Source organism: Pieris napi, chromosome 9 (genome assembly GCF_905475465.1).
Source record: "Pieris napi chromosome 9, ilPieNapi1.2, whole genome shotgun sequence".
Lineage (NCBI taxonomy): Eukaryota > Metazoa > Arthropoda > Insecta > Lepidoptera > Pieridae > Pieris > Pieris napi.
Genome location: NC_062242.1, coordinates 11,631,087 through 11,643,538, shown reverse-complemented (window position 1 = coordinate 11,643,538; position 12,452 = coordinate 11,631,087). Strand labels below are relative to the sequence as shown.

Sequence of the window (12,452 nt, the reverse complement as noted above, 5' to 3'; positions counted from 1 at the left end):
ATTACGCCTAAGATGCTGGAGTAAAAGTTAGCGCTAAGTCTGGACTCCGAATTATACCCTTTCCTTTTTAGAAAAGCACTCGTAAGAAAACCATGTCTTAGGGGTAAATAGAAAATAGACTTCGGTCCGGAGATTCTAGTTTCAAGAGCTATCAAAATAAGTTGTAGGGGAAAAAATGGTTTCCTAACATATTTGACAGCGCTCAATGTTTTAGTAAGTGGACCTAAGAGCGAACTATGCCTTCCGTATGTCAAAATCCAAAGCATTTTTTACATACTTTCACACTTAGCGCTGTCACACTGAATATAATAGTTGTTTGATGAACATTTGAAAAATTTGATAATATTATCGTGCCCTATTAGGTGCCCCAATGGGAAACAGGACTATGGTCTAGTTGATAAAAGGGCCTGGGACTAGTGCTAGACAGGCTACTTCTAATTAATTTGCGATATGTGTTTTAAAATAAGACGTGTTGTTTGATAATTTGCTATTTTAAAAGAGTATTTTACGCCGGCTTTTTCTCTCGGCCTACACCTTCTGTCTTCTTTGCCGATGAGAATGCCTACAGATTTAAATTTGACGTGGAATAAGTGATCTTCTGTTCCATAATAAACATATTCCTATTCCTAGTTAACTTAATCATAACATATAATGTAATCAATGACGTGGAATAAGTGATCTTCTGTTCCATAATAAACATATTCCTATTCCTAGTTAACTTAATCATAACATATAATGTAATCAACGCAATACAAACAAAACCACAGTCAAAACCACCTCATTTCTGAATACCAATTTTACGACCACCATAAAAAGTAAAAACCTTGTCTCACCTGGCAAAGGCGTCGCCATTCGAATCACTCCGCCCATCACCTATCCCTGTCGCACAGTGAACCCTCTTTGAAATGGGAAGCCTTTGTCATTTGACCCCGTGATTTCGTCGAGTGAGGGTGTGTGAATAATTTATTTTTGTGATTTGAAATTAAACACCGGTGACAGTGCAATAAGTTTTAGTTTATAATTAGGTGAGTTTTTACTAAAATGCTTTAGTTTTTATTTAAAAGATGCATTAGGGATATATAAAAGTATGGATCTGAAAAATGTTTTAAATTTCTTTGATTTTTAATAAGTAAATTTAAACAACAGTTTCAGTTGCTTTTATTACAAAAGGAATTCAGAATTCCCTTATTAATGCAAATCAGACGTACGCTGTTACATCTTTTATATATACAATTATAGTAACGTTATTATTTTGTATTATCGTACATTTACATCCCTTTGGAGTAGACTCTTGGACCGTGGGCTTCAAGCATCCAGGCTAATTAAAGGTTTAAGTTGCCGCCTGGTAGATAGTACTTGTGACCCCAGAGCTGGTGTTTCCTCGCTCAACGAATAAAATATCGCAATATAGCGAGGAAATACTTCCAGCGTTAAAGGTATACTGCCAAAGGGACCAAACTTTTTAAATTTGTTTTAATTTTATATTTTTGAATTTTTAATTATTACCTATATGTATTAAGATTAAGAAGAAAAGTTGAGTTAAATTAATAAGATAAATAAGTGTACAGATAATAATAGTTCTTACTGGAACACAATACTATTTATAGACAATATAAAAATGTTCGCGTATTTCTAGTAAATACATCACTTCGTCCGAGGGTCCAAGGATCAATTCATATCGAACAACCCAATAAGTTTACGCGGAAGGCTAACATCTAATGCAAAAACGAATGATTTTTAACACACTTTATATTTAGAGTTTATTGACATGAATACATATATGTCCGGGGATAGCCGTTAAGCATATTTCTTGCTAGTTTTTTTTTAAATAACAAGAAAATATTAGATCCATTTTTATTTATTGACACTGTTGCACATAACTTTTTACATAAACCAGTACCAGAATATGTGAGAGCTGTAACATTACTTGTGTACAATGTACATTGTAAAAACTATACCTATGCTGTATTTTTTTTTATAAATAAGCGATCTCTATGGATAACCATAATATCATTAATTTAAACATCCCAATACAATAAACAGAAATAAGAAAAACAGTGCATACCCGTTTAATAACTATAAAATAACATGATAATATATAAGTAAACAAAAGAAATATCTGAAGAATATGAGAAATTCAAATATCTTTGAGGGCAAATGCACTGTTATCGCGTAATCTCAACTAATAGTACCAGTAAAATATCATACTAAACTAAAATTCTAAAAAACGTTACGATATAATTATGTACATACTTGCAAGAATATGGTACAAAAATATAATGGTGGTACAATCAAAACTACGCATATTCTGCCACACATAATGGGTAAAAGGTAGAATTTTACATAGAACTTGCATATTACATTACATTATGAATTATACTCTATTATTTTATCCTACATCATCACATCATTAAAATACATTATAACATTCTCAATTGTATAGTAATTGTAATTTTTCACTCAAATAATCATTAATTGAATAATATATTTTTTCCAAAAGTAATAGTCCCATTCCCGTTGACTTAAAAATACTTATATTTTTATAATCCTTATCCGACATTTCTAGAATGTACCTTTACATAGTATTTTAATGTTTTGATCAGATCATGGTTCGGATTAATACAAGGAGCTGAGCTTTAGAGATCTTTGAAAGTCGAGGCAGAATACGAAATTCCACACATCTCGAGGTCGTTCCGTATCTGAGGGTTTTTAAGGCTGTTTTTAAGACCGCCATTATGTGGAACCAGATAGCCACGGCAGTATTTTCGACCAATTCGCCTAAAGGTCCTTCATAAAAAGAGCGTAATAATGCCCTCTGGCATTAAGAGTGTCCATGGGCGGTCACTTAAGATCGGATGAGCCTCCTGTCCGTTTGCCCACTGTTCTATAAAAAAAAAAATACTTAGATTGTTTAAGCTTATCTATTATTATTTGAAAATAACATACTTTTAACATGACCCATTTTCGTCGGTCGAAAAATGTTTTTAAATAGTATCCGGTGATATGGGATGTTATGAATACAATGACAATATTTTTACGTGAACACTGAACAATTTTAAATTATAATAGATTCGTCGATAATTTTAATCGTGTTTATATAAAGCATGCCTCGGATTCGGATATATGATTTTTGTGTTTTTTTTATTTTTAATAAGTAGTAGTAGTCTGTGCCTATACGCTGTTGACTTTTGGAGGGAGATTTAAGAAACGAGAATTAGTGAACTGTCAATCCTGAATCTCCTTTGCATTTCCCATTAGGGATAAATTAATATCATCATCATCTAATACATTTTTAACGTACTTCGACTGAGCACTAAGCTACGAATAAGACCGTCTTAAACACGTATTCTATTAAGCCAATTTATTAAGAACTTGTAACTGTCTAAACCTGTTACTTTATAAAAAAAAATCTAATATTTATTTATGCTCTAGAATCTTTAGTAAATTCTGCTGATATAGCCATCGCTTTGGTTATACGTGATTTTAAAAGTGATGTTTTTCTAGATCCTTATAGGATGTAATTGTGCATAGAGTAGCTCATAGACATAGCTCAAACGCATTGAACTTTAATAGAGTACAATTTTATGATTTATTAATTTAAACATCATTACAATTCAATTCAAATTCAAAAACTATTTATTCATATAGGTAACAAAATGTACACTGATGAACGTCAAAAAATAAATATAAGTATATGAAATGCTTATAATTTTACATTTACTGCTAGTTCTCAAATCAAGGGCGTAGAACGGAAGAGAAGAACTGGCAATCATCTCAAAAGCAAATCTTGTAATATAAATTTTTTTTCTCGAAACGAATTAATTTCAAAACTACTGGAAATAATTCTCCTACCTAATGGTTGAACAATAGTGGAAATAGATATATTTATTTTCAAATTTTGGAAAAAAGTTTAGAGCCAGCTGCTTCAAAAATGAATACGAAATGTAATTACACAAAATCTCTCTATCATTTCAATATTCTCGCTCTTCCAAGATTGGCGGTTCAAGGTTCTGCATATTTTCCCATCTCTTACAATTGTATTATTTACAGACTGTAAGAATCGGTGATGAAATCAACAAGTATGGATTGCTCAGACCGACTTAGTCCAGCCAGTGACATGACAAGCGAGTCAGAAACGTCACTTCCGCCATTCCCATATGAGAACCAAAATACCAACTTCTATCAACCGGATATACAGGAAAAACAATATTTCTCCTGCAAAGAGAAGTCACCCACCGAGAGAAGCAAAGACGTGTACCTACAAGAGAGTAACAAGAATTTTGATTATCTAACCCCGCCGCGAAGCAAAAAATATTTGAATTTCGAACTGAAATTGCCGCCAATAAATGACAACTTCTTTCAAATTGAAACCGAGGAACGAATGCGTTCATATTTCAACGAAACGCAGAAATGCGTTCAAAACGAAAATAATTTGACTGGAATAGAAATTGAGATAAATAATCAACATTTTGAAAACGTACCAAGTGATGGGAGATTGTCTTATTTCGAGAGTGGTGCAATGAGGCGAGTAAATTTCAATCCCGAGCAAGTGCAATGTATGTGTGAGGCGCTACAGCAAAAAGGCGATATAGAAAAATTAGCGGCATTTTTATGGAGTTTGCCCGAAAGTCAACTTGTCTGCGGAAATGAGACTGTTTTGCGGTAAGTTTGTTAATAAATAAGCACTTTCTTCATTGTATATACTGATTAATATTCAAACCAGAATTTTATGGAATGTTTAAAAATGTAATAAATTTTAGGGCTCGCGCTTTGGTAGCATACCATAGAGGCGTATATCAAGAGTTGTACGCCATCTTGGAAACACACACATTCCCGCCAAAACATCATTCAATGCTACAGACTCTGTGGTACAAGGCCCATTATAAAGAGGCAGAAAAGGTTCGCGGGCGGGCTTTAGGTAAGCTTTTATTTTTATCGACTTGTTTTTATTTGTGGTATGCGTACGAGTGCATTATGATTTTTAAGATTTATTTCCCCGATATCGTGGCTGACTTGGTAGCGAATAGTGTGTTTTTTGGCTCGATTACCGACGATAAAATAATTGTTTAGGTATAGATAATAGAAGGCCCATCATCTTGCTTATAATATAGCTAAATACCTACAGCGCTTTTAATTTAAATACAGTTTTACAGGATTAAAATGCGTTTGATTATACAAATTATTGGCTGATTTCCTACATTGTATAACATAAAGTAACTCCAACGTATATATTTTGAACTAGGCTTTACTGTTACATTAATACAATAAAATATTAATGTTTAAATATTTATAGGTGCCGTAGACAAATATAGATTAAGAAAAAAGTATCCGCTACCAAAGACAATATGGGATGGAGAGGAGACCGTCTATTGTTTCAAAGAGAAAAGTAGAAACGCTTTGAAAGATTGTTATTATAGAAATAGGTGCGTATTGTGTGATGCAAAAGTAATCATCAATTACATAAATTTACCAGTGTCGTGCCCGACTTACTAAAGCAAGCTTACCACATAACTTATAACGAAAATAATTTATCCTTTAAGTTTTATTTAAATGTATAATAAATAAAAAAGCCATAAATTTCTTGATATTCTGAGTTTAAAAATAATTGATTGGATGATGATGTTTTTTTTATATGACTTTAAATAAAATTGATTGGATATTATTTAAATAAATCGATTGCTTGAGTACGTTACAGCCATCGTGATCAGCGATTGTATTTAAACGTTTTCATAGATATCCCACACCCGACGAGAAACGCGCTCTAGCACAAAAGACGGGTCTGACATTGACACAAGTGTCGAATTGGTTCAAAAACCGCCGGCAAAGAGATAGAACTCCACAGCAACCGAATAGACCGTAAGTATCGTTAAATACTCATAAATTATAGATTTAATATATTTATAAACTTTATTGCACACACAAACTGTGACGTCGGCATTATCCATTCTCCAGAGTTTAAAAGAAGAAGAAGGCGAGTCACACTAAGGGATCTTTAATACTGAGAGCTAATTATTTATCGCGTATGTCAAAAACGGGTTTTTTATATACCGGAGTTATTGTTCGCGCAAAGTTTCGTTAAAATGGCACTCATAGACTTGTAACGACTTTCTGCGCTCACAACTCACTATGATGACGTCACGTCAAGTTATTGCGGCCGCTAAGGATATATAATATACAACTTTTCGACCTTAGAATTGAACGCCTAATTAAGAAACGGATCCAATCACTGTAGCCAATGACAAATTAAATAGCCGCCCGCGCGGCAAAAAACCAATTTCCACCCCACGACGACCTATGCTGAGGTCCGAGTCTCGCAGGAGACGCCCTTGCCCTAGTCGCAGGGCTACGCTACGCTCGCCAGAACAGCCCGAGCTGAGCTGTAAATGGCCTTAAGGCCATCAGCGAGATTCCAATCGAATAAATAGACTTTTGTTCTTGGGGAATTATTAGAGCTTTGATTATTGGCAGGCAAAATAATAAAGTGACTTGATAAAATCTTAGTATTTTATATTCTATGCAAAATAATTTATTGAAGTCTCAAATGACTGAAACTGAATGAAATTTATTATTTGTATTAGTTTTTGACATTTTTAATATTTTAATGACCATTACATTTCCTAACATAATATCTTCCTTTTTCCCTCCCTCCAAGTCTCTCTCGGAAATCTAAAGTTTTAGATTTGTATAAATATGTACAAGAGTTAAAATTAGTTTGCCAAAGAAGTTTCACTTCTGACATGAGTACATTGTACGCACGCACTTTTTTTTTAGTTTAACATTTTCCTCCTGGTTTTGGTTCAGGTGTCTCCAAGTTCTACCCAACTCGACTTCACGATTACAAATAAGTGCCCGAAAGACTTGCTTTAAAGGTTACCAGACCATAAAATCATCAAAAATAACTCAATACATTTTCGAAGTTTTGAGTTAATATGTAGCGGGCAGTTTTTATGTCTCAGTTCACACATTGAATGCAATCCTACTAATCACCGCACCATTAGTGACCATTAATCAATATAACAAAAGGACACATGTGCCCAACTTTTTCTTGATTATAAAAAATACGTGACTTTATTCCATAAGGCATGTGTTTCGTGATTTTTCTAGACGATTTCGTGTTAGAACTACACCGTACAATACAAATATCCTTTTGTGCTGAGAATTGCAACGAAAGAGTTAGAAATCACATGTTTAACCACTGTCTAAATCTAGTTATTATTAATTTAATGATACAATGAAATATGTTTTCTTAGCCATTATTTTCTCTTTCAAATTGTGCTAAAAAATGAAATGAAACTTTATTGTCTCTGACTAAGAAAGTTATTTGTACACAGGTACACTTGCCTACAGAATGAATTAATTCTCTATGAATTAATAATAATAATAGCCTTTTATTCAGATACTTTTACGCTTAAACACATTTATATTTCTATCTCTTTATTTTAGATATCTGTGTGCCCTTTTTTGGCAAAAGCCTCTTCCAAATCCTCCTCCAAATCTCTGACCCGCTTGTCTATAATTTGGTCTATCCACCTCCTTAATTGTCTTCCTCTGTTTCGTTTATTGTACCTTGGGCAACAGTTTAGTATTTACTTGCTCCACTATTCTGTACCTCCGTGTGCCCCGCCCATTTCCATTTAAGTTTATTTTTATTGTAACATCTGCTACCTTAGTTGTTCTTTTCAATTATGTATGATTTATTTTATCAATTCTTTTCTTATGAATTGATATATCATACAGTTATCAATGCGAAAAAAACTACATTTATTGGGCATGAATCATGATTTATAAGAAAAAGAAAAATACCATAGACCATAACCCACTGACTCCAATGAAGTGCAAGAGCAAGTAGTGATTTATTAATATTATTATTTTTTTGTAAAATTTATGTGCACCTTAAGACGTGTCACGTATGTTAGAATGCATAGATTTTAGCTTATACTACGTATAGAAAATGGATTATACCAGACATAACAGATATAAGTTCTGTTACAAATGAAAATGCATTATTTTTCAACTTTCTCAATGTTTTGAATTTAGATATATGTACTTATAATAAATATATAAAATACGCGATACTTAACAATGTAATTGTTATAATATAACTAGTCTGGCCATAAATACTGTTTCATAAAAACATTTACATTTTCAACTTTTTAATTATTTTGAATGTAGAACACGTTTATTATTTTGAACTTCATTTGATTTTGCGCCATTTTACATATTTTTCGTGTTAATATCAAATTACAATATGGAATGGGGTGTTAAAGAAAATAGGATTGCAGTGATCTTGCACAAATTGGGTATGGAGCCGTCGGTCATATTCCAGACACTTCAAAAGCTTGGTATCAGCCGTATGTTCGTATATCATACTATCAACAGATACAACAACATATTTTCGTCTATCGAACCAGAAAAAATGGGGGCGGCCGCTTGCTGTCAAAACTACAAAGGCTGTTATGTGGTTAAAGCCAGAATTCGTCGAAACCCCATATGGAAGCAAAATAAATAAATAAATTACGAGCTTAGGTACATTAACTTTTTCAAATAATTCTAACTAGATTCGATATATAACACTTGTTAATATTAAAGCCGACACTTAACCTTGATTGAACTAAACAATGGCGGTCTTATGTCGGCGCTCGTAAAAAATAATTATATTTGGGCTACATACTATACCTATTGTTTATTTTTTCGATAAGACTGAAGTGTCGGCTTTAAATGTCGGTTTCGGGTACCTACTTAATTTACTGTCTAACTTCAGTATTATATGTTCTGTGCATTAAAGACATTAAAGACATATAACATTGAATTGACTTCATAATCTTTGTTTATGGAAAAGGGTCAAACGTACAGTAGGTACATAGGCACTGACATTGCTAAAGGACTTTGCGTGCGTTGCCTTTAAGAAATTGGTACTCTTTTTTTCTCGAAAGACCCTAAGGCGAATTGGTTCGGAAATACTTCAGTGGGTAGCTGGTTCCTCAGAGTGGTGGTGCGTGACAAAATCTGCCTTAAACAACGCTCAGTTGTGGAACGAGGGAACGATGCGTGATGCGTGACCGACATATTATTGATAGTTTATATTTGGCAAACAAATAAACACAAAAGTGCCAAGTAATGTACACGGCCATACGTATACACTAGTTGAGGCCAAATGAGTAATTCATCATCGTAAGCCCTCAGTGCTTCTTCTCTGCTTTCACATGTTCAGTGATAGGCAAGTAGACGTGCTTGCCTAACCCGATACAATTATATTTCCACAGGAATCGATCTACAGACTGTATGTAATATCTCTCCATAACATTTGCCAATAGAGGCGGCCTATATTCAGCGCCTACTAGAGATTATGTTATTTTTAGTCTGTCTTGCGATTCTAGTCAAATAACAATAACTGTTCATTGTTAATGGTTGAAATTTTTTGAGTTACAAAAATATTTATATATAATCGAGTTATAAAAGCACTCAAAATCTGCAATTATCGTGAATCCAACATTTACTATAACATACATAAATTACTATGCCATATTTCTATATACCCCGCGTATCTCTCTACGGGCAATTTACATTTTTGAAAAAATGGACCCGACTCTTTTTTAAGTTCCTGCAACAACACTGAATTCAGTGGAGTATAATACTATCTTGGGACTTGGAGTCAGAGCTATACACCTGAACAAAACAGAAATGTTAACAATTTACTTAATAATTACAAACACAAACAAACAGAATATTTTAATTCCATTCCCAACCAACTGACATACCTATCAAAAGATTTAAAATTTATCTTTAATACATAATGCCTTGGATGTCACGGATTGGTGGCAGGTTGATCCAGCATTCAGTTGCATTGTATCGAGAACTTCTAAAAACTTGTAAAATTTTGTTACAGAGAAATTTTGGTGCCAGCACAGCAAGGTGGTTGGGCGCAGTCATTCCTACCTAACGCCTATTACCATAAAATACAGGATACAACACATTATTTACACGGGAATACGCCATAGATTATGTTTAAATTTTAATAGTTCTAAAACCTAAGTTGGGTTACTCTGTAAAACCGATTTCAATTACCTGGAACGGTCTAGAGTGGTAAAATTATTATAATGAAATCGTATGGTTTTACAATATGCGAAGCGGTGATTTTGCTGAATTGTAGGGTGGTGTATTGGTGATTGGTTACGTACGAAAACTCAATATTGTAATATGGTTACAACTTCATTTACACTTCCAATCCAACCAGGTAGTTTCGAGAAACATTGAAATAAAAGAAAATCATAGCTTCAATCCTTTCTATTGATAAATTGATAATATATTTGACTGTATAGACAAGAATCATAGGGTTTAGCGATAGACACGACGACCCGACTCCTTTGTATGCCATCTTGATTTAGTTCTCTCAATATCCGTAGCGCTGATGTCGTTAGTTCGGACACGTGCGAAAAAAATTCAACATTGAAGTCGGGATCGCAATTACTTCAATACATGTATAAAAAGAATATATGTATATATATCCTGTCTATTGAAGAGATTATTTCAGTCTCAGGTATCGGTATACGCCCCGTGCATTAATATCAGTATTAATTAAAATATGTAAATAAAATGTTATGTAAGATGATATAAATTTTTAATAATAATTCGATGTTAGTGTGGTCCACCACAGATCATTTATAACAGGATAAATGTTCTTTTTGGACAGACCAAAGGCATAGACTATTATTAAAATACTTAGAAACAATGTATGGTAAGAAATTTGTTTTGTTCCTATTAACGTTATTAAAATGCCTATTATTATAATTTAGATAATAAGAAATGGTTAACCTAATTTATTAGTTATAACAACTATGTTTATTTGGTAGATTACTTAAATATTCTCTCGCTGTAAATTGCATTATCAGTATTATGAACAATATTTTATATATACTCTAGGTATATTGAATAGGTGCTATTAATTTTCATTGTATTCTAGTCTACGAATTAAAAAAATTAACATAATATTAGATTTTTATTTCTACATTACAACTCTACAGAATAATGTCTCGTTCTCTATAGCTGTTGTCCGCTTGTGATCGCATAAAAAGTGACGACTTAAATATTAACTAGAATCAAAAAACATCACTCAAGAATTACCACAATCCATTCTGTTGTGCCAGATATTACTTCCTACTCTTCACACAAACTCGTAAACTTTACCTTTTTAAAATATAAAAGAATAATGCACCAACAGATTAATAAATTAACAGACGACGGTCCAAATTGTTAAATAATAATTAGTAATTGAACTGCCGCGCTGACAAGAGTTTACTTTGTAAATTCCAATACGAATTATACGTACGTACGATATGCAATTTTGTGTGCAACTTCGATGTAGTTCTGTTAATATCCGTAGCGTTGATTTCGCAACCTTGGGATCACGCAGTACAAATATTCATTATTGAGTTCAGTATCGCTATTAGAAGATCCAGACTCCAGGGTAAGGGCTCGATAACTAAATTTGTATGAAAATTTGTCGACACGAACTGTAATTTCCATACAAATTTAGTTTTTGATTTTCTACGTACACTACGGTTAAGGCATCTTGACTAAGCCCCCTGTTGAACGTATAATAGAATCAAGGCTTAGGAGTCTACCATTAAGCTCCATCTATTGAGAGTCAAATGTACTAACGTTTTTTTTTTAATTATTGATATTTTATTTCTTTTTATGTAGTTCTGTTAATATCCGTATCCGCAACAATTAACTTTGATTTACCAATTTGGGCCTTGAGATATAGTGCTTTTCATGAAAGAAGTCCCGCGGTGATTTTTGGAACTAAATTTGACAGGTCGGCAATGTTGTCATTCGTCGATGTTATCAAGTTCGTTTGTTGTGGTAGATTTTTGTGAATTTTTAACTAGCTCAGTGCATTTTAAAGATTGATTACAATGCCAAAAGTTGTAAAAAGTTCGGCTCGAGAAATTATATTAAAGGTGAAAGAGTTCTGTGAAGCGGAACATAAGAATCAAGGTGTTTTAATACCACTAAACAATGTTCGGAAGAGAGTTCCCGCCATAACAGGTACTTTTTAGAGTTGCCATTTAATAATTTTTGCTGTATTGATGGGACTTTTATGATATAAATTCGTTTTTGCGACAAAATTGAACAAATACATAAAGTGATGAAACTAAGTAACTGAAATTAAAACATATATTATATATTTTATATATTACATAAGCATTATAAACTTAAAGTTATTATTATTTTTAATTGTTCATAATTTAATTGCAGGTGTGTCAGAGAAAACTGTAACAAGAATTACAGACGAAGGTATAACAGCGGCGTGTACTTCGAAAAAAATTGTAACCCAACAATTATGCAATAAAACTCTGAATAAAAAATTGTATTGCTTTTCTTTACCCTATTTTCTCATCTTTTCCCTGTAAGTAGGTAGAACACCGCTAATATAAGTAGATAAAAATGTA

General features: G+C 32.9%; 1 protein-coding gene across 1 annotated transcript; it reads left to right on the top strand.

Moving 5' to 3' along the window:
* Positions 1-922: 922 nt before the first annotated feature.
* Positions 923-10,986, top strand: LOC125052775. The gene is made up of 6 exons (XM_047653797.1): positions 923-1,025; positions 4,051-4,662; positions 4,761-4,918; positions 5,294-5,423; positions 5,734-5,856; positions 9,887-10,986. The coding sequence occupies exons 2-6, from the start codon at positions 4,067-4,069 to the stop codon at positions 9,996-9,998; spliced, it is 1,119 nt and encodes a 372-aa protein (XP_047509753.1). The 5' UTR covers positions 923-1,025; positions 4,051-4,066; the 3' UTR covers positions 9,999-10,986.
* The last annotated feature ends 1,466 nt before the right edge of the window (positions 10,987-12,452 follow it).